The sequence below is a fragment of the Haemaphysalis longicornis genome, unplaced genomic scaffold (genome assembly GCF_048455015.1).
Source record: "Haemaphysalis longicornis isolate Haplotype H1 unplaced genomic scaffold, Haemaphysalis longicornis Haplotype H1 scaffold_7, whole genome shotgun sequence".
In the NCBI taxonomy this organism is placed as follows: domain Eukaryota; kingdom Metazoa; phylum Arthropoda; class Arachnida; order Ixodida; family Ixodidae; genus Haemaphysalis; species Haemaphysalis longicornis.
Genome location: NW_027526422.1, coordinates 19,375,608 through 19,402,420, shown reverse-complemented (window position 1 = coordinate 19,402,420; position 26,813 = coordinate 19,375,608). Strand labels below are relative to the sequence as shown.

The window sequence follows — 26,813 nt, the reverse complement described above, 5'->3', positions numbered from 1 at the left end:
GGGTCTCTTCACCATATTTTCCTCCCTGCGCTGTTTTTAAGTCCTGCACCCCCCATAAGTCTTTCAACACCCCTTTTATTCTCTTTATTAATGTGGAAAGGGCGTTCTATTTAACGAACGGATGTATTCCACTTTGACATAGCGTACCACTCCCGACAGCCGAAAGAAAATCGCGGCACATTCTTTTTCCGGTAAATTTTTAGTCAATTAAAAAAATACACTAGGAAACCCTTACTATTTCGACCTAACTGTCCATTGAAAACGCGCGAGTTTTCCTGTAATACGATGATGGCTTATCAATAAATGTTTTCGTCAAGCTGAAAAAAAAAGGGAAACAAATGGGTTAAACTCCAAATGACGCATGACAAAGGATTTGAAGCGTATGGAAGCCTCAATTGAGCTGAGTTTAAACGCACGTCCAAGCTGTATCTTTAAAGGCAAGAAAACGCACCTCGTTTTCTTCTGGAAACTCCGAGCAGAAAGAAGAAGCGCTAAATGGAAACCTGGGCGGGGTTCCCGGCAATATTTGTGTTTTGTCTCTATTAAGCAGAACGTGTAGATAGAACACAACTACCTACTTAGCAAGCAAGATACGAATTGTCAGTAATGTTTTACTGTTACTTAGCCAGCGTGTCGGTTTTATTGTTATTTAACCCGAGTTTCACAGAAAGAGGGCTTTTTTTTTTTTTTTTTAGCGCGGGAATAAATCTTGTTCGGCGCACGTGTTCTCGCTTCTCGCTCCGATTCCGGCCCGTGTCAGTGCCAGCCCGTTGTGTATACACCTGCTAAGTGGCGTGGAGGCGTCGGGGGCCGCGGTTGACCAAAGACGAAGGACACGCTGGGAGAAGGACAATCCGCAGCTGCCGGACACGTGCGCACGAGACTCCGGCCGCAGCCGCGCTCACACTGGGTGGCAACCTGCGGCCTGAATAGCGCCGAACCAGCGGGGAGAGATGGGCGTTGCTTCGGAGCCGCCACGTGCTGCTGCTGTTCCTTTCATCTCCCTTCACCCCCTCCCCCGTCGTCGCTGAAAAGGAGCCGTCGTCATCGCTGGGCTGGGCTGACTTCGGCACAATGTTGTGTTTTGTGCTCGAGTCAGCCAGCTTAGAAAAGTGGCCCTTCTTTCGTTTCTCCCTTCTCTCTCTCCTTTATTCGTCCAGGAAAGTATTCGGTTACCCGCAACACGTTCTCCGCACATAACGAGACCGGACAGCAGTAGAACCGCTGCGCATTCCCCCCTCCCCCCTCCCCCCTCCCAGGTGTTTAAAGTTGGCGCGAAATTTGTCCGGCAGTCAGACTGGCAGCGCACATCTCCAAGCTCGCGTTTGAGTTGCAATGCGTACCGTTTTATACTTCGCGTGAATTTGGGCTTTTAATACGAAACATCCTGCGACAAGAAGCCTTATGATTGGCGACAACCGGCCAAATGCGGTAACCAGCTGCGCTATTTGCACGCTGGGGTGAGATGGACACTCAATCCTGGCAAGCAAAGTTTGCTGTGAATGGATGTGCCTTACTTTTTTTTACAACTGCATTGTAGGAGTGCAGCAATTAGCGCACTCATTTCAAGATAATTGGATCGCATGTCGGCGCGCTGAATGATAAAGCATTGCCGTAGATCCAGAAAGCTATGTCGAATGCCTGAACGCACTGGAAGCCATGCAGGGATGGTCGTAATGATGGGCCTATGAAGGCCGGCGTTTAAAAATAAATTTTAATACGTGAGCATCACTAACGAGTTACTTGGCTCGATTGGCGAAAACCGTGGCGTCCACGATTGGAGTAAGTTTGCTTATAAGCAAACAGCGCGTACGGAAGCTCTGTAAATAGTATGGCCGGAATAAGTCAGAAAAATTCTGGCTAAGCTTAAAAACGTCCATGGAACTTCATGTTTTATTACAACTGCTGCTGATGATGAATGATCATTGCTAGTGGTATCCCCTTTGTAGCGGGGTAATTACGAGTCATCTCACCACAAAAAACTAATATATCTATGTTTTGCACGCTTCGTTAAATACTAGCGCTGCTCTTAGGGCAGGCACAAAATACTTATTTTTCTGTTACAAGTGGTAGCTGTCCTAGGCAATATTCCCCTCTCTGCTTTACGTCCACCAGCATTCTAATCTTGTTCTCGTCGCCTCGACAGCTTTGAAGTTAACTCCCCTTGTGCTACTCTTAAATCGTAAGGCTTCTGGAAGCCGAATATTTCCCTCATGTAGCTTTGGAGGGATACACTCGCTGCCCCTCCTCCCCCACTCAAAAAAAGTCAACTTAACAATGCGTATGTGGAATAAGCCGATTTTAAAACACTTCATTGTAAAGCTGGCTTTCTACGTTGTTAACTGCAGTGAAGTCTACCCATAAATAAAGATTGATTTCTCACGTGTTTCGCGACATTATACGCTAAGCAGTGCTAAAAGAAAAATTACACCATCTCCCCTAGGGGAACCCTGAGGTGATGCGAAGCATCGCAGAGTTCCAATTCAATCCAATCCAGTCCAAGCCAAGCCAATCCAATCGAATCCAATCCAATGCCCCTCGCGAGAGAGAATGGGGGAGGGGTAGACGCCGACAACGCCGGCAACAACGCCGGATGGATGCAGGGACAAGGCGAGTGAATGAGATGCGTCGCATCTAAAAGTTGTTATAACACGCCCGTACTCCACGTTGCCCTCTTAACTGAGTTCCGTGTGTGCCACGTATTCAACTAGCGGCAAGCATTTAACTAAACCACGTCCCTTTCTTCTAGCGCCACTTATCTTTGCCATGCGGCGACAGCGTCGATGTTGTCCTAGAAAAGTCCGCAATAAAGCTAGAGGCTGTTGACTAAGTAGCTACATAGTTCACAGGTGAAAAAAAACATCGTCTTGTAGTTCACTGAGGCATTGCAGCGAGTTTGAAAGCACAACGCACACCTTGAAGAAAAGCTTTTCGCAATTTCTGTAACGATTAAACTTGTGCAGAACGACGACATTTTTATTACACATTTACACGCACATAAGGCAACAGCATGCATGCATCTTGCCGGGTACAAAGTACAACATTGACTGGGCACTTTCGGTGTATACGTATACAGCTTTCTGAGGAGAAAGAAATACAAAGGAACACGCGTGTTTGTGCTGGTCCCGCGCAAATATCTCTACTGACATTCAGAATACGGAGTCATTGTTCAGCCGTTGTAAAAGGTTGTAACAACCATAGAGCTCAGTTATAACCGCACGTGGTCAGCGTGTTTCGTAAGGGCCGATGGCCCCAATACGAAATGTGGCCCGTGTTAGACAAGTGTTCTCCGCTCGTTGCATACCCCTGTAATTTCATTCGTCGCTACACGCGTTGTAGCGACACCATAGAAGCAAGAAAGCTTGATTCGAAGCTTTTATTACTTAAACGTGAACACCTGCAAAGGCACTGGAACACCAAAGGGATTGAATGTTGTCACTCACGTCGTTCGGCATGGTTAAGGCACGCGTTGAAATCATAACATGTTTGGTAATGGAGCAGATAAACCCTGCAGACGATACCACGTGGGTTTTTTTTCAAGAGCAGTACACTTTTAAAAGGTGCATAAATGGCAACAAACACACAATCACCTTCAACGGCCATGTGTGATAGCATGCTCTAACAATGCAGTATAGAGTGAAGTAATGGAACGCAGAGGCACATGGAGCACGCGACAAGTGCATGAAAATGACAACTGCAGATGTTTGAACAAAATCTTGCACAGTCAAAACCAACATCTCAATGCGCGTATATCTTCATGCGCTGCCTTCAACAAGAAATAACTTTTATAACACGGACTTGCGAGAGTAAACGAACTTCTGACTTATTTTACAAATAATATCTGAATTAGGGAGCAGCGTCTTAAACAAAGGCCCTTGTAGACCCATAACACATCTCCAATAGAAATGATAGGCGGGGAGTTTTCACTTTACTACACAACGGGATACGCGCTTAGTCAGAGTTCATGAGGCGCCCAGTATACTACGCAAGGCAACTACGTCTGTATTCGCGCCGGCTAACGCGATTCCTGTTCTGCGGAATGAATGCAGTGATACCCCCTCACTTTCCCCACGTTTCCAACCTCCGCCGTGCACTGTCACCATGGCCTCCAGACTTCTTCTTGCGTTTCTGCGATCACAGCAGAAGGGGACGGCGAAGAAGAGGAGGCAATGACAGGGAGAGCAGCCGGTTCTGGGGCCACCAAAGACGGAGACGTGGACGATACCACCACGTCTGGTGACGTCGACGCGGCGGGAGCCTCGACGCTCGACGCAGGCGGTGCCAGCTGCGGATGGGGCACTGCCGTCTTCGCGACGCTGTCAGGGGAAACGAAGTGTGTCGTCGCAGCAAACCTGGCACTAGCGACCAAGTCCCGCGGTAGAACGAGCACCAAGTCTCCATTCCGCAGCCTCTTTGGTCGCACACGCACGTCTGTTGGGGACACCAGGACTTCCGAAGGAGAGGGAGACCGTGAGGACGCGTCTGAGGCCAGGTCGTCGCTGGAGGCCACCGCGTCGTATGAGCTGTGGCTGGACTCTGCGCGCGTGTAGAAAGACAAGATAAGATAATCTTTATTTTCTCCAGAAGAAACTGGAAGATCGTCCGGGTTAAAAGCTGCTGAAGACAGCATGACAGTGGCCCGGAAACTCTTACTTGGCAGAGATCAAGAAAAAAAAAAATCACTCATAACGAAAGCAAATGAAACAGTACATCCTTGGTACGTAGTTATGCAACACAATAAGCTGAATTCGAAAAATTATACAAAAATTAGTTTCAAAATACGGTTTCAAAGCGCGCGGGTCAGTGAGAGCTCGACGATAGTGATACTAGAATTCACACTCAAACACGTGCGGGAAGCAGTCGGACGTGTTTGTTTCCTAAAAGCAGTCGCTTTGTACTGTAGTGGTGTTCGCTTCAAAATGCATAAGCATATATGGCTTTCAAGCTCATGATTTCAAAGTTTCTGGACATGTTATCACTACCCGCTGCTGCCGTTTCTGCTCAGTTATAGTATAACTATACATCTGCGCGAATTCGTCTGGTTAGACCAATGTGATCATATTCTTGAGTTCATGAAGGGGAATTATAACATTAAAGGTTGGACATCATTATAGATAAAACTGATATAGCGAATCATCGGCTATAGCGAACTAAATACAAACTTTGTTTGGTCACGCTTCATTTCAATGACACTAATTCTTTTATAACGAAAGGGAAATTGTGGGATCCGCGCGCACTATCGGATATAACGAAGAAATATTTGACCAGTAGGCTGAGAAGCTACTTGGAAAAAACCCCCGGCGTCCGAAGCTGCAGAAGTAGAAAAGACCCCTTTGTTCATGGACACTTTCGAAAATTTCATCCTGCTCAGTGCTGTGGATAGCCACCGGACAAAGATCACTCCCTTCCTCGAAAAAATAGGAACGCAGGCCTGTTTTGTAAAATGAACTTTGTTCCGTTGTAATTTCCCGTTTCATGTTCTGGTTCATTGAGCTTGAAATGCCACAAGGAGAAAGGTAAGCGTTACCTTGTGTATAGTTGGTTTGAAGGTTAAAATATTGCGTTTTTGAATCAAGGATTTTCGCTGGAGCCAGATTACCGATTGGTTTGAACCAATTTGTAGCTCTACTGTTACAACGAATATCGGATATAACGAACTAATTTACTGTCCCGATACCATTTCTTTATAACGAGGTTCGACTGTACTTTAAACAATAGAGCGTGTGCTCAAGTATTTCCTGTACAAGGCCATTTGCGTGAAAGGACGATCAGATCTTTCGGCTCGTGCGTGCGTACCGGGCGTCGCAGCTTCGGCTGGTGGCCTCGATGTGCGGTTCGGGGCGTCAGTGCCCGCAGCGTCGGGAGCGGCGACGGCGGAGGTGCACTGGAGCAGGGCGCCGTCCGGGTCCTGAATCTCCCTGGCCCGGCGTTGCAGGTGGCCGAGGATGCGCTCTCGCGCCGCCACGGGGTCGCAGCAGCCGCCGCTGGGCGCCTGCTGCTGCTCGGCCAGCGAGCACAGGAAGCGGCGGATCTCCAGGATGCACTCCTCGAAGCCAGCGCGGAACTTGTGCCGCAGCTCGGGGTCGTCCACCAGGCGCGCTGCAGCATAAGGAAAATTGTTGGTTTACGGGTTTTAAATATATATTTTTTTCAAAATGAGGGGGATAAAAATCCGGTGGTATATTTCGAACTGATATTCGGGGGAAAATCGGGTGTTTTTGTGAAACCATTCAGAAATTCTGTTTTTTTTTTCGGGTAAATCAGTAGATGTACTAAGTTTATTTTAGTACACTCAGTTTAGTTTAGAAGGTATCATGAACTTTTTAATTCTAACGTGTTAAAATTGGTGTTTACTTCACGCTGGTAATCGGGGGGAGTTCAGGGTTCTCTTGAAAATGGTCTCCGAAATTTGACATTTGTTTGGAAATGACTAAATAATCACAGTAAATAGCATTGATAACTCCTAACAAATGAAACATTTTATTCACGAAAAGCTGGTCATCGATTGTTCCCTCGTCCTTGTTTACTTGCATTATTGTGATCTGGTTGCGCGACTTGTCGGCCTCCATTTTGAGGCCTGTCTGATCGCTGTACGAACCTTAACTGGGAGGAGGTTCTCTCAACAACACAGCATCCATTAGCTGGACACAACAATGTCATGGTAGCCCCTATACTCAATGAGTTCGGAAGGTGTGTTTGTAGGGCTTGCTTCCAGGAAGTACTGGTTGAAAACGGCGGAACGTCCGACCACAATTGTGCAGATCACTCCTTTGAAAAGGTCAATTCGAGGAAAAACCTGGGTTTAACCCGAATTTCCTGAAACATGTTCGAGGTGTAAGAATCGGGTAAAATCGGGTTTTGCCGGAAAACGAACTACCATAAGTATAAGAGGGAAAAATTTGGTACACATGACCTTGAAGAGGTTCAAGGGGTTTTTTGGCGTCGATATTTAAAGGGAAGCTGTCAGCCTCTCACTGATGTCGTCGGTGGTCCACCCAAGAGCACTGCAGGAAAGCCAACTTTCATTGACAATGATGATGATCGCGGGTAAAGTGAAGAAAAATTAGAACGCTTCCCGTGGTGGGAATCGAACCCGGGTCCATCGCGTTATGGAGCCGACGTCTATATGACTCCACCATTCCGGCACGGCCGGCGCAGTTTGGATTTGGAGAGGAGTGCGTGTACGGGCAAAATTAGACAGACCGTCTAACGACGATGATAGTTGAACGCTATGGGAAAGGCACGGAATCCCGTACACCTTCCCGATAAGAAGCAGGTGTTCGCATAAAGAGCGCGCAGTCTTACTTCATGCTTTACACAACCCACAAGAAACATTACAAAAATATACAACTCGCTTCTCGGTTGGTTCGTTTGGTATTTTGGAAAGCTTCGCGTTCCCCAATCGTTGTCATTTCGACAGAGGGGTAGTTGATTTTTTTTTTATATTCGCTTTTTAGAAGCCGTTTTCAACTCTCAGGGGATAGTATGCCCCTGCAACAAGCCTTCCTTCCTTACCATCACCACGAAGTATATATGGGCAAAGCCTTTCCAAAGTGCTAACACTGATGTCTTGGTTGAGACATGTGTTATTTGGTTGTGATCGTGAGTATGCGCCGGCTTGACGTTCCCTTATTAAGCCAGCCTGTGCGAATTATCCGTGCCCTCGCCCAGCGGCGCAACATTAGCCAATCACCAGCGACCCAGGGCGTAACGCGCAGCGCACCACCGCACTTGATGCCGGCCGCACTTCTGCTCCATGGCACCACCGCACTTCTGCTCCATGGCGGCGGCCCCAATGCCGGCACATCCGTTCGGCGCCACGTAATTCACCATTAACCACAGCGATCAAATAGACATCAATGTTTTCGAATTCTCAACTCATAAAAACGTCTACGTGTACTCAATGTTTCTTTATTTTTGTTCGGACGCGTGGATCAACTCAGTAATACCGATCTTTACAAAAACTGAAAGCTTTTTATTTAATTTGCTTTCTTTTTAACAAGTGGCGCTTGGTTCTGTTTTAGCCTATGTGTATGGCACAGCTAATCTCTTCGCTTTGTTCGCCATAAGCGCACGCGTTGCTACCTTCACTGCAACATAACCATTGTGACTGTGTAGCAAGCTTTAAAGGCAGATGTCGTGTTTTTCTGCCGAAAGGGCGTTATGGGCGAGGCCTAACTTTTAAAGACGATAGTCTTTCTTGGGCTACTGAAAAGTGAAAATTGCCTGCCTGTCTCTCTGTCTGTATGTCTGTCTGTCCTTCGATTTAACCACTCAGCCAAAGTTGAGGAAATTCTTCAGCGAGACGTTTTATATAGGCAAAACATTTTCAACCTAATAAATCTAGAAATATGCTCCATATTGGTCAACATTGTTCAGCAAAAAATAATATTCGGCTCACTTGAGGAAGAACGTCAATACACAATTGGTATTGAAGTCTTGTCTTACTTTAATTAAAAGTAGATGTGCGCTCAATTCTTGCGAGAGCAAGATAAAAAACGCATGTTGAACCACAGCGCAAGCAAGAGGACACACGAAGTGCTGACTTACAACTGGATTGTATTTTCTACGGAAACGCCAAACGTATACGCGAAACTAAAGAAAACAAAACATAAAAATAACGCTGAACAGATGCGCGGTCATTTTCTTTATTACCTATAAGTGTACCTCAGTGTACCTCAGTATTACCGCAGTTTAGTATAGCGTTCTTGGGAAGGTGTGCTCGGGCCAACTTCCGTAAATGCTCTAGGAGTTGACGTACGCCACTAAGCATAGAGTTGTCTTGCACTCCTTCAACCCGCATTAGAACTGCTCCCATTGGGCCGTCTCCGACGATCCTTGGGGATGCACGGTGTTTAACGACGCCTGGCCTCATCAGCCTGAATAGAGTGTTACGCTACGTAATGCGATTAAGACAGTACGAACGGTGTTCAACGTTGGAGTGTTTTGTCGCCTAGTTGTGCCTACAGAAGTCGCAAGCGTCCATTTTGTTCGTCTTTATTACGTTGCATCACCCTCCCTCTTACCCTCCTGAAACGTTCCCTATATAAGGAATTATGGGAAAACAAAATTTCTGGCTTTGCTGACAAACCGGCAGGATAAAAATATGCGTATGCAACACATAATTACAGGGTACGGTATAAATTTAAAAATTTTTGACCCTGGTTTCATCTCTCTACGTCCGCCAGAAACGCCCATTCATTGTCCGTATGAATTCCGTATATACGGAGTATAAGGAGAACGCACGGTGCCGTATTTCGCTCTTTAATTGTGACAGAAACACGCAAACTGTGTCAAACGTTTCTATTCTGACAAATCAATTGGTTTTGTTTTTGTTTTTGTTTTTTGAAATATTATCTGCATTAGGTACGCGTGTGTGTAATTCTCTGTATGAATTCCGTATATACGGAACGTTTCGCTCGGTTTCTTATCTAATTTTTTTTATTTTTATTTCGTTCTGGCTTTTATTTTTAACCTCAAAATTTTATTCCTGTGGCATGCAAGTGCCTGTAATAGAGGTTTGCTGCCTCGGCCACATTTTGTTAATATTTTGAGAAGTACGCAAATTGCTGGGCAGAGAGTACTGTATACCCTTTTTGGCGAAAAGCCGGTTCTCACCCAACTAGCTATTCGTTGCTATTTATTGGAATGAATAGTTTATTAGAATAGCGTGAAAAACACAACGTTGCTTCGGGTGCATAAAGCGAAAGCGAATGAATTAATTAATTATATGCCTTGTTAGAAATAACTGCATATAGTGTCACTAAATAAGATACAGAGTACCGTCACTCAGGCACGCAAGTGAGCAATGGCGGCCATTTTGGTGTTCATCAGTGTTGAGCGCCAGATTGACGCTTCTGCGGCCTCACCGTTAACTTTGACAAGATCATTTGTAAACAACACTGCCGAAGACGCAGAAACACGCCATCTTCGGACACACTTCTCTAGCTAAAATGCTGCGAAGCGCGTTATTTTTTATACGCGTTCGGAACGACGCCAGTCGCGCGCAGAGCAGGGAGGGCAAGCTGAGACTACCACAGTTCACCAACAGAAAACACATGAACAACAAAATGGCGGTGCCCATGAACCGTCGCGCTGTAAACAAAAGTCACGTGATGCGAACTGACCAATGATCACGGCGGCGGCATGGAACAATAGAAGAAAAGAGTGCCGATACTCTGTAACCTTATCTAGTGACATTAGCTGCATATAACGTCACACTAGCTGCATATATTCAGGCATAAAGGGCAATTTTACGAGCAGTACTCCCTCACTTGTAAAGCAGTGGAATAGATTGTTCGCGGTACATAAGAATAAAGCAGGTTTACTCAACGCCGGTAAGTAATAACATGTAATTATCTAGAAGCGGCAAACTTCATGTGCAATTAACTGCTCTTACAGGCCGGGGCTCGGTTTTAATGCGTAGCATTCTTTGCCGAGTGCCCCCTTCCACCCCCCACGCCCCCCCCCCCCCACCCCCCCCCCCAGCCAGGATCATGTAACGCCCTGCATTCCCACAATAACGCAGATTTGGCGGAAGTAACACCTGTAATCGTTATAATAGCGTAAATGAAGATAATTGGTCGGGAAGAATAAAAAAAAAACATTTGGCTGCAAAGAACTCACACTCTATACAGCGGCATAAGAATTCTACGTAGTAGACAATTCCCGGAGTTTCTGCAGATTTTTTAACAGATGGCGAACAGGTGCGTACATGCTAATAGAAATGCCTAATTGCAGTTCTGGTACGCCCTACCGACTTACCGGTTCTTCGCTGTCGATGCAGGGCTTGCAGATGGCAGACGGTCATCTCCAGGATATCCGCCTTCTCCAACTTGGACTGGCGCGGACTCTGGTGTATACGCACAAGGGCGGAAATAACGGCAATTCTTCCGTGAAAAGAAGGAACTCACTAAACGCCTCCTATGCATAATAAGGAATGCATTTGTTGCAATCGTTGACTAAGGAGAGGACGAGGTTATTATTTGCAATACTTTGAGTCCTTCCGGGCTGTTACAGGGTGGGAATACAGCACAAAGCTCGTGCGAAGAACCCTTTCAAATTTTTCTCAACAGAATGAACGCCGATGTTGCTGCTTGGAAATATGCTAGGTTAAAGTTATTACATCGACAACTGTTTTGAGAGTGAATAAGTGCTTTAAGGCATCAACTGTATAACCACATAGGACATTCCAGCATAAGAGTGATTAGTGCGCGCTACAGAAGAATGAAGCAACACTTTCAAAACTGCTCAGCACACGCAAATTCTCAGCAGGTCACAAATGTGCACTGCACGTGGCGTAATTACGCCTTGGTCACGTGACCAATATTATATGGCACGCGATCAACAGCGATCCCCAGAAATTCAAACCCTTGCCATAAAATGCTCCATGCATGCGTGTATGCAAAAAGCTCGGGTGAACTACTCGGTACAGAGGGTTTCTAACTGCCCCGCAGAAAGCTCTAGTGCTCCAGAACCAAACCTGGAAAACGGCTTGATCTGTTTGTTCCAAGAGAGAAGGGCGCGTGGAATCAGAAAATGATGCAAGGAGGCGTAATTGCCTCCCATGCAGTTCACTGCGCGTTCAGGCCTGCTGCGGCGACTGCGCCGAGCAACGTCTGCATTTTGTATTGCGTTGCAACTGCATGCTCGTGTCCGTTCACTGCGCACTCGTTTGGCGCGAAAACCGAGCTTTCGCTCGATAAACTTGGTTTGACCACACTCAACCACACCAAATTTTCGGGAGGCGCAGCCCTTTGGCGGCCGTCTCTGGGCTGAGCAGCGTCGCCGTCGTCGTGACCGAGCGAACGATGGCAAGAACGAGTGAAAGAAAAAGCGAACGATGAAATAAAGCAAAGGAGGAGACTGTCGCAAAATTGGGAGGGGAGGGCGGTTCACCGGGTCGGCGCGAGCCAGCGCTCTCCCAAAGTGTGCGGTGGGGTAGGGGAGGGGGCAGTATGCTGTGCCCGCACGAGGCGCTCGACGGCGCGGCACTTGGCGAAAACGTGAGGGAGGCGTGTGCGTGACTGTGATGTGCGTTCGCTTAAGACGCAGTCCACGGTTTCTTCCTGAGACGCACTTCGCCGCCGACGCAGAGGCTCATCATCGCTGCCGTCGAGAGAGTTAACCCACGAGTGTGTGTGACCCATGTGTGTGTGACCAAAGCATGGTAATTGATATGTATTCACCGCTACCATGCGATACATGTAACTTTCCCTTCTGCCCTCCTGCTTGGTCCTTAGAGGACTGCGGTATGTACTAAATAAAAATAAAATAAAATAAAACGAGTGAGTGCTGTCTCAGCGCACTGCTGCTGCGCCCAAATATCGCATTAGGGAGTATCGTATACTCGCCAGCCGATTTTTTCAAGTGGCGGGACACTCACCTCTGGTTTTGAAGGGTCCACGATGAAAGCTTTGAGTTGGTTGAGGCATCGGTTAATGCGTGCTCGACGGCGTTTCTCCATCAATGGTTTAGAGACCTGCGCCATAGATAACGTACAGCGCGTCTCAGATCAAGCGCCTGCTTTGAGACAGGGTTACTAAACATAATATCCGCAGCCCTTTTCGTGCTTCCTTATCAAAAGCACGGAAGTGAAAATAGTCGGCGTAGATTTGTTAGACATTCCTTGTTAATGTCACGGCGTTCCAAAATGACTAGATGTCAGATGCATTTGGGGTGCTGGTCCCAAGTAATTAATACATCGCATTACGGTCAGGGCACAGGACTTACTGGTTACGTTCAGGAAATTTAACTCGTTTTATAACTAGGACAATACAATACGTAAGACGGGCCAAGTGCCGCTATACCTTACACGTATGTATACGGGCTATATTATCCGAAATGTGCACGTGGTGTTGCTGGCACTCGTATGTAAGTACAGTTGTCAGCAGATTGATATCAATTGTCAGCACATGGGCAGCATATTTGTTGGCGGTCATGATGCGCGCTTTTATTGCACTTCCGGTTCTTGCGAATAAAATAAGCATAGGGATTTCTTTTTTATTTTCGATGCAATTAAGTGCGCCTTCATTCGACCTCGTCTTTAAGCACCCCAAAGAGCCCTTGACATCGCCAATATAGGAGCTAAAGAAATGCGGCTTTCATGAAAGTGAGTGCTATAGATCTCTCAGCAGTGCCGTAGTCAGAGGGACGTTTAAAATTCCAAACCACGAGTGCCACTATTTTCTGGACAGAACAATAACTGTTTCTGGTCCGAACTGTTGAATGGATGATACGCTGCGCGAGGGTTAGCTTGAGCTATATAGATGTACAAGTGGCCCGTTAACTCACGTTTTATAGAAGGACACTGAAGGAGGGAGCAAGAGCATACAACGTGTGACCAAGGCTTGTGCGATCCAACACGCAATTTGAAAGGACGAGTGTGTTGATGGCGCAGACACTCACACTAGACAATGCTGTGCCCAGTACCAGCCATCCAAAGATTGCTATAAACTAAATGCGTTTTTAAGAGAGACCAAAGAACAAACATTGACCCATCTTCATAAAAAAATTTTAGAATTCATGGTAGAAAACACGCGGGGCATGAGCGAATAATATGAAATCCTAGATTAAACTTCGGCGTATACTGAATCAAGAAGAAAAAAAAGCAGAGACAGGGACGTTAGGTAGACATTCAGAATAAAAAGTCCCCCGCATTTCCCCGAGGGGGAGAATGTGAAAGTGCGAATGCACGGTTGTCGGCCCGCTTGCGGCGCTTGCGCTCGGCCCCCGCAGCCCACCGCCTCGCCGCCTTCTCTTCCATCTCTTCCATCGGGTTTGTAGTATCACGTGTACACCACGCAGTTATCAAGCCGCTATAACGCCGCTGAGTCGCCAACGCAACGCCGCTGACGACGTAGTTTGAATGCGTTAAAGATATAAGGAGCATTCCTAACTCTGAAATCAGCGTGGCTTCCGTGGCTTAGTCGGTAGAGCGTCGCGCTGCGGCCGCGACGTCCTCGGATCGAAACCGGGCGTCGGATGCTGTTATTTTTATATATAGTGTAGTGGCCTGGCTGGCGCGCCGAGAGAGGGTGTTGCGAGCTGGAGAGTAGGCGAGGGGGGAGAGGAGGCGCTACGCGAGCGCCCTCACGCGTCGGAAATCCTGCGCCGTTGCTAGGCACGCTAGCTAGCTCCGTTGCTAGGCTGCGGACGGACGGACGGACGGCGGTGGACGCGTGATTCAGGGTCGCTTAAGAAGTGCATTCGCACTTAAAACGCGCTAGATATCACAGAGCCTGGAAGCAACATATTTAATGGGAATGTTGTATGACAGATGTCAATATATAAAGCAGTGTTTTGCCTGTTACGGCATGGACGAGCTGTTGAAACTGTGTACAGCATTCATACGAATAAAAGCGCTCAGTAGGACGTAGTTCGCGTACACATGCTGCGGAATGGAACCGTAATCAACGGAACATATATTGCAGTGGATCGTTAAAGTATCTCGATACTGCAGTGCTCAATGGGATCGTCGACGTTATTGGTGATTTAAAAATTTTACAGAGATCTTCACAAGAAAAATTAAGGAACGAAAGTTAAAACATTGGTTGGAAAAAAGAAGGCTGGCAAGAAAAAAATAAGGCGGGAAATATCAGACAGAAGGTGAGGACAGAAACATATGATCAAATCAAAGCTTTGCATTTCGGCGCGAAACGGCTGCGCTGTTGTACCTTTGAGGACTTCCTTTAAAGCCGCAGAACATTCTCTCGCAAAAAGAAACAAGAATCAAAGCTTATCAAGCTTCAAAATACAACGAAGCTTAGAGCTAGTGTATACGCTATCTTTAGCTCACTATAACAAGGATGGGTGGTTTGGAACAAACATCAACACTACGGAAATGGAAGGCAGCTCTAGAGTATTACTGCAACATAGAGTATTACTGCAACTATTTTTCTTCTTCAACCTATGCACACGTGAAAACCCTTCATGCTTCTCGAGCGGCGACAGGAGGAATGTTATTCATATTATTGTTCATCACTCTGACAAATAGCAGCAGGTCGGCTTCACAGCAAAGCACCAAAACTATTTTTGAATAAAAAATGGGCTCTGCGCAGGGACGACCGTGGAAGGCGTGTATCTGCGCTGTTGTCCTTGCGCAGTCTATTTTTTACTCCAATCGCATATTCGGCGTCATCATTCACGACGTTCGCAGTTTTAGTCACGCTGACTTGTAGTTCTCCACCGTGGCAGTCAAGCCGACCTGCTGTAATTTCTTAGAGTTATGAAGTTGCTCATTGCCTATATTGCACGAAGACTGGAATACTTTTTTGCAATCTCACGGGCGGGAAGCTTCAGCAGTAAACACGCGATACGTTTCACTTACATTGCCAGATGTTAGGCCCTGCCTTTTAGTACCACTTTCTTATAGAGTGACTGCATGACCCAATCGGCAGCCCTAGCTATCCCTCATAAAAATCTTTACCGAGATGTAACAAACTTGTTATAGATATTGCTCAAAAGAATCCTATAAACATTTTGTCGACATTCTATAGAATATTTCTATAGAGTTTCCATTACAAATTGGCCACCGCGTTTCAATTAAAAGTCTATAGAGCCAAGTCAGTAGGCCTTATCGATTCTGAATGTAGTTTCTTATGAGTTTCTTATGGGGTTTTCATAAAATATATTCAACAAGTTTTCTATGCAATTCTTACTGAGTACAGTCGCAACAGCCTGTTGCGTGGAAATCACGTTTGAATACAGTTTCTGACGGATTTTTATTAAATTTATGGCAATTAATTTTTTTATAAAATTTCTATTGAGTATTGTCGTAACATCGTGTTGCGTGTAAAGAAAGTTTGAATAGAATGTTTGATGAGTTTTTATTAAATTTGCCTGGATTAGCTTTCTTAAAATTATTATTGACTATGGTCGTATCAACCTGTTGCGTTTGAGTCAGCTTTGAATACAGTTTCTGACGGGTTTCTATTAAATTTATCTCAGTTAGATTTCTACAAAATTCCTTTTGTACACAGTCATCACAACCTGTTGCATATGAGCTAGGTCTGAACAGAATGTCTGATGAGTTTTTATTAAATTTATCTCTATTGCTTTTCTATAATATTCTTATTGAGTATAGTCGTAATATCCTGTTTCCTGTGAGTCAGGTTTTCTGGCAAGTTTTAACAGAGGAGCTTTGCAGGGGCTCGAATTCTCTGGCGGTGATGTCCGCCATCCCAGGCGCCACCACTCCCAAGTGCTCCCAAGACGAAGTGATGGGACGTCCATCCCGCGATCTCGGTTGATGAGGCGGGGCAGGCGGCGCTATAGCACCCCACATATATGCACCGATAAGCTACCAGACCTCCGTGGGTGGGCTATAGAAACGCAATACAGAGTCTATTGAAACTCAACATAATGAAGGTAATAAGATTCTTGTTGCGTGTTCGTTATAAAAAGTTTATTGCCTGTCTAATGACCACAGTCCACACATTCGGAGTTCAAACGACTTTATAGAAAGGTAATACAAACTTTGTTAAAACTCAATATAGTGAAAGCAATAAAATTCCTGTAGCATTTTTGCAATAAAAAGTTCATTGATTTTATATTGGCCGCAGTTTTTAAGATGGGAGATTTGGTTCACTCTATAGAAACGCAATATGAAGTGTATTAAAACTCAATGTCTTGATGGCAATAAAATATTGGTTGACGTTTTGCAATACAAAGTTTGTCGACTTTTTAACGAGCACAGTCTATAAACGATGAGTTTTAATTGACTTTTTATTGACTCTATAGAAACACAATAGGGGGTTTATTAAAACTCAACGACCATTTTCATGAGGGATCACCCCCCCCCCTCCTCACACACACACACACACACACACACACACACACACACACACACACACACACACACACACACACACACACACACACACACACACACACACACACGCGCGCGCGCGCGCGCGCGCGCACGCACGCACGCACGCACGCACGCACGCACGCACAATATATCTATTCATTCATAATTGTCACAAATTGTTTCAAATGCACTTTCAAAACAAATGGAAGTTAGGAACGCAGAGAGCGCAAGAATAGTGCGCTGAATGTACACGTACCCAGTTTATAATTGCTTTCCCAATTCTGCAGACTTGCATACAAACAAGCATTTGCGAAAAAAAGAAACAAAGATGCTTAAACCTTATGACATAGACCCCATACTCGTTTTAAGCATGCTCTACGTCTATGTGACATGCGTTAGGCAATCTTGTCCTCAGGAGTGCTGAACATGCAGAGGGCGGTGATATCCTTGCTCAAGACGAAGAATGTGTTCCTAAACTCAATATTGTTTACGCGTTCGTGTCTAAACTTTTGGCTTCTCGTGGTACATATTGTCAGCGCTCGGTTCACGTATAATTACATGACGAGAACCTGCACCCCCATTAGTTCCTACTCCGAGAAACTCCTCTTGAAGGCAGTGGCGGTCCCAGGGGGGGAAGGGGGGGGGGGGGGGGGGCAAGAGGGCGATCGCCCCTCCCCCCCCCCCCAAAAAAAAAGGTACTCAGCTTTTTACTTTTATGTTTTTTTCTTAAGCATCCCACTTGTGCGAGGTCGCACACGTATTGCCACCGTCAGAAATGCGGGCTCGAGCCAGCCGTTGTACCGCCTAAGGGGGGCCAAAAAGCACTGTGCCGCTAAATGATTGTGCGCAAGCGGGTTACTCCGCATACGCGCGCATACCGACATGGTTATCACCTCATCCGCAGAGCTGGTGCAAGGAAAGGAGCGGTTCTTTATTCGCCCCCCCCCCCCCCCCCAAAAAAAAAAAAAAAAATTCGCCCCCTCCAAAACCAATCTCTGGGACCGCTACTGCTTCAAAGGACAGTTGTTCCCCGGCTGTTAACTAGCCATATATAGTATAACTGTACCTTTGCCTGATCCGTGAATTTTGAAGCCTTGTATCGTCTATATTATTGCGTCCCTCCTGGGCCTCTTTGCGGAATGAGGGGCATTTCCCGGGCCATATGCACTGCGCCCGGCAGCATCGCCGCTACAAAAGCACGTATCCTTCCCTCAAAATACGCTGTAAACTTTGAGGGCAGTGTAGCGAAGAGGTCCAGCGTCTGGCTTCCGATGTGGTGATGGAGTCGACTAGCGAGGCAGTGAGCGCCCTGATCCTCCTCTTCCTCCTCCCTTACTGTCGCCCCCTGCCTGCACTTCTTTATTTCTCAACACACTCCCGCCGCCGCCAAGTTGGTTGGGAGCTAGCTGGCAGCAGCACGGGAAGTGGAGAAGTCCGGTCCTCGCTAGGACCAGTTCGACTTCCGGCGGCACATAATTCCACAGTAACAATGCTTGTAGGCTGGCTGGGGGATTCAGTGGAGCATTTGGCAGGGTGTCTCGATGCCGTCGATCTCGGTACATGTCTATAGCCAGCGTCACGGGCAACGAGCGCTTGCTGGGTTTCTGGATCAAAGTGACTTAAGGTCTAAAAGTGAATATCGCGAATGTTCCTATGGTCACCTGGGAAGAGAAACCATGCTCCAGGTTTTCGACCAGAAGGCAGCCGCCGGGATCGAATGGGAACAGCTGATGCGGACGGTCAAATTTGCGGATAGTGTCAGGAGAGCGGTATGGCATTGCCGTAATGTCCACGTCTGATACTTCTTCCATGAAGAAATATGTGTGTTCCATCGGCGTGTCAGTTTTCTTTGCGAACCATAGGATTTCGCTCTCGCTGAACTCAACACGGTACAAAGGCTCGTACACAATCGAGTTGTGCTTGCTGAAGAAGGGGTCGTCACCATACAAGCATTTGTTCCGCTTCGCCACGAGGATGCCTCCCCACCGCTAGCTGGCACGAGTGCGGCCGAAGCTTGCTTCCGGCGTCGAAGCTCGCTAACGGAGCGTCGGAGGAGCATGCGCTTCGTTATCCCCTGAAGCGAGTCCATCTTCTGCACGAATCGCGTTTTTGTTGCTGGACCCAATAAAAATATATTTGGCTCGAAACCGGGTTGCTGAATTTCTTGCGAAACGAGAGATGTGTCGCCGATGTAAGGGTCGCAACAGGGAAGCTCGGAGGACTCCAAAACAAGAGTCGCATCGTCGACGCTGGGGCCGTGGCAGAACGGGTCCGACGTCTCCAGAGCGGTAGTCAAGTAGTCAATCCGAGGGTCGCCACAGTGTCGCATGGACGACTCCAAAACGGTGGTTGCATCGACGACGCCAAGGTCGCTGCAGGGCCGGTCGGTTGTCTCCAAAGCAGTAGTCAAATTAGCGATGCTATGATTCCGGAAGGGGCGTGGTGACGTCTCTGAAGTGAGAGCCCTGTCGGCGACGCCAGCGCTGCAGCAAGGCCGGTCAGACGTATCGGAAACGATAGTCTCGTAAGCGACGGCGAGGTCCTGGCAAGGTCCCTGAGATTTCTCCATAACGGCGATCACGGAAATACCAGGGTAGGGCGGTCGCAGGAGCCGCTCTCGCGGGCTGAGCCCCTCAGGGTCTTCTTTAGCATCGCTGTAACGCGCAGCGCCCTCTTTGTCGTCGTGTTTCTCTACCCGTGCAACAGTCATTGCCCGAGCAGGCGGCATGTCACCCGTGACCTTTGTGGACACCGTCGGCCGCGCCTCCTCGGGAGGCGAGCAGAGGATCGAAGTTGCGATGCAGGTAGAAAACAGGGCTGCCCTAGGTTGCGGGACGGGACTTGCGGACAAGCCTTGGCTCGCGGAAAAGCGTACGCGCGTTCGCAGGGCGCAGATCCGTTCATCGTAGTCGATCGCGTTCAAAATTTCCGCTTCGAATTCGTCATCCGTCAGGTTCGCTTGAATTTCGGCGTCGAGCTGGTGAAGGCTCACCTGGTCATGCAAGATGAGGTCGAGGACATTTTGTCTATCAAGGGCCGTTGCTGCCTGGCTCCGCAGCAAGGCGTCGAGGACTGTCATGGTCCCGGAGACGGCCGCTCGCAGGACATCTCGGCGAATGCGAAGAGCGTCCATGGCACCAGTCGATGAAGCAAGACGCTGGCGTTGCGAATACCAAGAGGACAAGGACGGGCTTAGGCACGAGCCGAAAGGGGCGGCGGCCGAGGGCAAGGCTTCCAGGATAAAGCAGTACGAAGGTATCCGAGCCTCGCGTGCCTCGGAGCCGCTGCGCCGTCAAACGTAGATTCCCTCGTGCGCCGGTTCCCGGGTTTTCGGCACCAGAAAATGTGTAGCGAAGAGGACCAGCGTGAGGCAGTGAGCGCCCTGATCCTCCTCTTCCCCCTCCCCTACTGTCGCCCCCTGCCTGCGCTTCTTTATTTCTCAACAGGCAAATCGTAGAAGACGTGGCATTTGTTTTCTTGTGTATACGTGAAGTGTGCTGTGTATGGGGCGGCTCCAAGTTGGCTTTAATAAAACAGCGTGCACAGAAGAAACAATATAGGAATACGGAGGAGACATAAATGACGTCATGTTTATAGGGGTCATGCAGACAAAATACAAGTTTGTTTTAGTCGGAAGATTTCGTGTTTTATAGTGCCCCAACGCTTGTCCGGCAGCAAACGACACCGTATTCACTGAGAAATTAATCAATTTACGTTAAAATATTTATTCTCCCGCCAAATCGTGTGTTTTCGCGACGTCTGCAATGAAGTCGCAAAGGCAGGTATTCAAACGAACTTACAGTGCGCCATTAGGCTCTGCAGCTTTGCTTACCGCAGCCCTCCCAGATGGCGCTGCCATACTAAGCCAACCGTTGTCCGCCGTTGCTTTGTTTTTGAGCGCATTTGCACCTAGCTTGTTTTTGTTACGGAAGAAAGCAATCGTTTCGGGAAACATGGGGTATGTTCATCAAACAGGATCATGCAAGACAAGGTATAATACAACTTCAAAGCGCCGGACTGCTGTGCAGCTAAAACAGGCATAGTGCGCCAAGTACCAACAACAGTGCGCATTGGTACTTCTATGGTTACGTGTATTTTCGTAACTTTTATTCTTTATTCCACCATTCTTACTGCTGTAAAATGGTTATGTATTGCATTTAATCCCAAATAGCTCGCTCGGCAAGCTTATAAGCCCTGCGTTTGCTTTTGTCAGCCTCAGTCACTCGCACAGCTGGACATATGTGACATCATAGGTTCTGTTGCGGGAATTGAGCAAGTGGGTCGCATGGCAATTCCCTTTTTTCCTAATATGTACCTTATTTGAGCGAAGTGCGCGTTTAAAGTGGTGTCAGTATGATTCTAACGAGGCAATCTTTCGAATGAACCAAACTTGCGTTTTGTCTGCATGGCCACTTTATGGGACTCCGAACGTGATATTTCTTTTCCTCTTGAAAATGCTTTCTCGCAACTGGACCACATATCGATCCCTGTGCTCTTAGAAAAATAAATCTGACGGACGACCACACAGCGGTGTTGCAAATTTTGGCATTATTTTAGTGTGTTATTTTTTTTAATGCGATAGATTGTCCTACGGCATAACAGGAAGGTTTATAGGTACAACATTGCACCAGTTGCACGCAGAAAAAAAATCAATTGATTTCTTTACTTACTGTTGGATCGATTAAATAATTTATTGAGTGCTCGATTGCAAACGTTATGTAACATAATTGATTAAAATTGTCTGACCTCCTTGTCAGGAATAAACTCGCTTGTTAATAAATTATCTGTTGCATCCGGCAGTGCCCACTCACCTTCTATGCATGGGTATGTGCTCTTCTATGTAACATCCACGTGTACCCTGGAGCACGTTGGACATACGTCAGCTTGATGCACGCACATGCCTAATATCTCAAACCGAAGAACCTTGCAACGGCCATAAAAAATGTTATTATCTGTTACAATTTGCTTTGATGAGGTGGCGCAACTTTAGTATAAGCAATAATGACTCCATGGCACGACCAGCGCAGCTTTCTGTAGATGCACTGAGAACTCCCAAAAAGCCGCCGATGAAGAATCCATTACTCTGCAATGCCATAAGAAAGGCATCCCTCACCGATTCGTTATGGCCCACTCCTTCGACGTTCTCTCGATGAGCAGATATTTGCAAGCTCCGGATTCAGCCCTCACCTCGTCTTTGGGCGCACCCGATAAAAGAATTCGCGCCCAATAAAAAAAATTATTGGGCGCGAACATAGAACTGTGTTACGTAAATACCTTACCATCATGGAGCTAAAATGGCTTTTAGTGGCGAAACCTTTTAGGAGCCGGGGCTGTCGGCTTCTCATGTCGTCGCCGTAACCGTCGTCTCATGTAGTCACGGTACTAAAACACCGGGACATTTGCTTACGCCTCGCGCTAGAGCGTATACGCGTACTAAAAAAAACAAAAAAAAAAACACTGGGACACCCCCGCTTACTCCTCACGCTGGAACGCTTCTTGCTACAAAGACTCGAGACTTTTACAGCAAAGCTGTGTACCTCTACCCTCCAACGGTTTCCTCTCCGTTGGCAGAAACTCCAAGGCGCCAATAATACACTTATACACTGCATACTTCGCCCCTCCCCGAGTTTCATATTAGTGGAGATGGCCCGGGATTTTTTTTTATTTGACGTTAGACACGCTTATGTATGTATTATTGTTTCAAACGTGTATTTTCATTCATATCCCCTTTTCATTTCGCGGCCACCACACACACACACACACACACACACACACACGCACATACACACACATACATGCACGCACACGCACACACACACACACACACACACACACACACACACACACACATGTGTGCGGCCCATGATCACTATCATTACGGGCAGCCGAGTATCCTACAGGGGCGTGTTTCGATTTGTGCGTGTACAATATGGGAAGTTATTACGAGCACTATATTAAAGGCAAGGAAAATCACTTAATTTTGTTAATTAATGGGGCACAACAGTCAACATTTTAACATTCCGATTGTGACTGACATCAACTTTTGCACTCTGAGGAGCATTTTCTCCTGAAATACACTGCCAAGCCCTTCTGCTCCATGCGGATTTCTTGCTCTTCAATTCCACGCGTAAGCAAGAGGCCTGTGTGCGTGCATGCCTGTGTGTGTTCTCTGTCTTGATGGAAAGACGAAACAGTGCCTCTTGGAACTCCATCTTTAGTTCAAGTGTCTCTATGCTTACCTTGTTCTCTTATAGTTTTTTATTAGGTTGGGATGAGCGCATAAGGGCTAGCATATAGGTTTTGAAGAAGTACAACGCATATTTTTGTCAAAACATTCTGGAAATACTCGCTTCAACTACGTGCTTTAAGCTTGCATGTTCTCACTATTTCTTTACTTTGCGGCACTCACCAATACGTTCGCAGATATTTTGAACGTCAGCTTTGTTGGATTAGGATATACAGAATGGATGTGGCTGACACCAAATATATTCCCCAAATATTCGACTTTCGCTGTGCCGCTACAGGCCTGAATAAGGTATCAAAAGCATTTCAGATTCGTTTCTTTGCGTGAGACACTTCAGCCGCCTGTTTTCCCATCTTGCGGGTAGCATGTTCGCAAGCTTCAGATCATTCAGTTCAGTGTGAAGGGCTTTTGCTCCGTGGCGGCCTTTCATTTATAGAACTGTACTTCAAATGCGTGGGATTTCGAAACTCTCTCGAGCCAGAATTCTTGAGTTTTGTTCCTTACAAAAATTACGTTTCTGTGTGAAATGGTTATGTTTCTGCCACACGCCCTTCATTATTAAAGTAATTTAGCTGCAATAGCGGGCTCTCAGCGACTAAACCTTTGCATTGCTATTCTTTACGTTCAATTAACAACAACAAAAACACTGAATATCGATGTGAACAAACTTTTCGGCCAGTTAAAGTCGGCCAGGCATGTATAAAGGCATTTAGTTACGGAAGTATCAGGTCGCTTTATTGCAAGGTACACATAGGTGCACACAAGAAGCGAGTTCATAAATTTTAGCGAAATCTCTATATAAGTAGCGCGGATTTTGCATGATCTGTGTCTAAGAAAGCTAAGCTATAAAAACATGTGTTTGTTCGGTGTTTGCTATTAAATGTTTTCCACGGGAAAGAAGGCGACATCGTTTTTTTCGGCGTGTGACAGTAGCGGTCCCAGAGATTGGTTTTGGGGGGGCGATTTTTTTTTTTTTTTTTGGGGGGGGGGGGGGGCGAGGCGAATAAAGAATCGCTCCTCTCCTTGCGCCAATTCTGCGGAGGTGGTGATAACCATGGAGGCGTGTGCGCGTATGCAGTGCAACCCGCTGGGATTTAATTTCGCGCAAGTGTAATGCTTAAAAAAAACTAAAAATAAGAAACTGAGGACCTCTTTGGGGGGGGCGACCGCCCCCTTCGCCCCCCCCCCCTTGGGACCGCCACTGGCGTGTGATGTTATAGAAGTATGAAATTCTCATTCAACAGAAACAATGACGTAATTCACTTCTTAAGAGTCTAATTTAAATGGAAAGGAAATAAAATTCCCTGGAAATGGACTGTTACAATACGGGTATGGGTAATTAGGCATGAATTGTTAATTCCGCACTGTGCGCAAATGTTATTGTAAATAATCTCTGCTAAAAGCGCCGTAATGCCGCACAACAGCAAGCGTTGTATGCGACAAGGCATTTAAATTTGAAAAAAAGACACATGGTTTATTCAGTAGGCATAGCACGATAAAAAACAGCCATTTCAACAAGGGCCCATATTGTAATGTCTATAAGCATTCCTATTACAGCTTTAGGCTGTACATTCAACGCTGAAAGATTTAGGAAGTAAACTCATTGGCGTACGTGACTCCTGCGTGCTCCATGCACATGCTGCTGGCACCAAACCACAGAAAATGTGTTGAACCGTCTGCGCTGACGAAAACTCGAAGACTGGCTTGCCTTGAAGACAATATTCGAGCTTTGAGCGGGATCAGAAAGAAATTAACTGCCTTGCTAGATTTGCTTTCGGTGGTGCGCCTATATGACGGCCCTTTGAGAGGGAACGGTTGAACTTTGACCGTCATGGTTTCCGTATTATAGCGGCTTATGTGAACGGTGAGACTTTACGTGATCTTTATTTTTTGTCGTTTTTTAATGAGATGCCTTTTGCCGTACCATTGCGCGATTTATTGGGCCGGTTGGTCGTTAGTCTCATGGTACGCGTGGAGGGGAGATCATGCCGGACCATAGATTGGCCGTGAATTAAACTCTCCGACACTAGCATTGTAGTGAGCGGTTTAGATGCGTTATCTGAAATCGGAGCAGGAGGCTTACCCTTCGCCCGCCGGTCTTGGGTTCGCCGCCGCTTGCCGTAGGCGACGGCGGGTCGGCAGAGGCGACAGGCATGTTTTCCAACTCGTCGTCCTCCAGCACTGCACTCACTGAGGCGACCGCCTCCGTCGACGGACCTGGAGGCGGCGACGGGGAACTTCCACACGCCACAACAATGCCGGCAGACACCGTGCACCGCCTTTCGACAACAGTGCACTGCGGGGAAGAGTCTGCACACCTTCTTTCGCTGGAAGCCCGACGAGAAGGCTGGTCGTAGCAGAAAGCAGCTCCGCAATCCAAAGCCTTCAGAGGAGGGTACAAAAGCCCTTCGACAGCCGAGGAACAAAATCTCTCGGGAGACAGCAACACCGGGACCCGAAACAGCGAACGTCTCCCTTGCTCTTACCGCTCTGGGGAGCAAAACGAAACTGGTCGCGTGTTCGCCGGAGAAACTTTTGGACGGGCGCGAACGAGGGGATACGGTGGCGCACCACAAACACTCCACGGTGGGCGCTTCGAGGCGCGCGTCTCCGCCGTGGAAGGGGGAGGAAGGCGTCCCGCTGGCGCGGGGCCGCCCGATTGGCTGCTCGGCGACGCCCAATCGGCGTTGGCGTGCTTACGGCACGTGCGCTGAGGCCTGGCCACTTTTCTTTGGTCTTTTTGCCAGTTCCGCCTTCAGTTGCTTTTCTCTTTGTCGGCCATTTATTTTTCCTTTTGCTCTCACATGCCGCCCCCCTCGCTTGCCGCTTTAATCGAACACCTGCTCGGCTTTCTCGCACCGTCGCGCTCCGTCGAATATCTTATTTCCTCCGCCGTGACTGCCCGCCGGTGATGCGGAATGTCCAGCACGGACTGAGACAACTGGAAGGGAAAACGCTTGGAGGGAATATACCGAAGAGGCAAATGCGCATGGCGTTTTTAACAGCAGATGTACAAGCCGTAAGTTCACCGTTGCAGGAAAAAATAACAAGAAAATACCGAGCGCTCTAGAGCGCGTGTCCAACGGGGACAGCCCGGCGTCCCCGGCACGCACAGTGGCTTTGGCAAAAAAAAAAAAAAAAAAAGCTGGCAAAATTTTCTGAGGAGCGAGAAAATGCCCAGCGCTCGTGAGCGCGTGCCTCGCGGCGACCGCCGAGTTCCCGGCTCACGCAGTGACTTTACAAAAAATAATAATAATAAAAACAAAAATATCCCAGTGCTGTTGTTGAGCTCTAGCGCGCGTGTAAAAAAACTCCAACGATAATGCTTAAACTAAAAAGACACCATGCTTGGGAGAGGTCCCCGCGGCCGCCGCATTCTCTAGGAACCATTATGGATAATCGTAGACATGGCTACGAGTGTGCCACTCCTTCGCGAGCCGACTTGCAGATCCCGCCACCACTGCCTCGAGTCGATGACGAAGAGCTGGTGGATGTCCACAATGCTGAGGATGACTTTGCAGCCACCAATCACTTCAAAAGAGATTACGGCATCTTCGATGCATATGACGACGATAGCACCGTAACTATGCGAATAAACAATACTGAAACTTAACTATGTGTCCAGCAATGCTCACCTACAACAGTTTCGCCTAAAACAGCTTCACCTACAACACCTTCGCGCGTAAGTGCAAGCTTCGCTGAGTTTTTTTTTTTTTTTTACTAATAATGTTGCTTATTTCGAGTCCACCGTCAAGCTTT

The 26,813-nt window shown here is 47.2% G+C and overlaps 1 protein-coding gene across 1 annotated transcript; it reads right to left on the bottom strand.

The window, feature by feature from the left end:
* Positions 1–4,096: 4,096 nt before the first annotated feature.
* LOC144147218 (uncharacterized) lies at positions 4,097–25,288 on the bottom strand. Its single transcript, XM_077679300.1, has 5 exons — positions 25,138–25,288; positions 12,386–12,481; positions 10,765–10,852; positions 5,797–6,099; positions 4,097–4,536 (listed from the first exon to the last, which is right to left on the bottom strand). Exons 1-5 carry the CDS (start codon positions 25,207–25,209, stop codon positions 4,097–4,099), a joined length of 999 nt encoding a protein of 332 aa, XP_077535426.1. The 5' UTR covers positions 25,210–25,288.
* Positions 25,289–26,813: the final 1,525 nt, after the last annotated feature.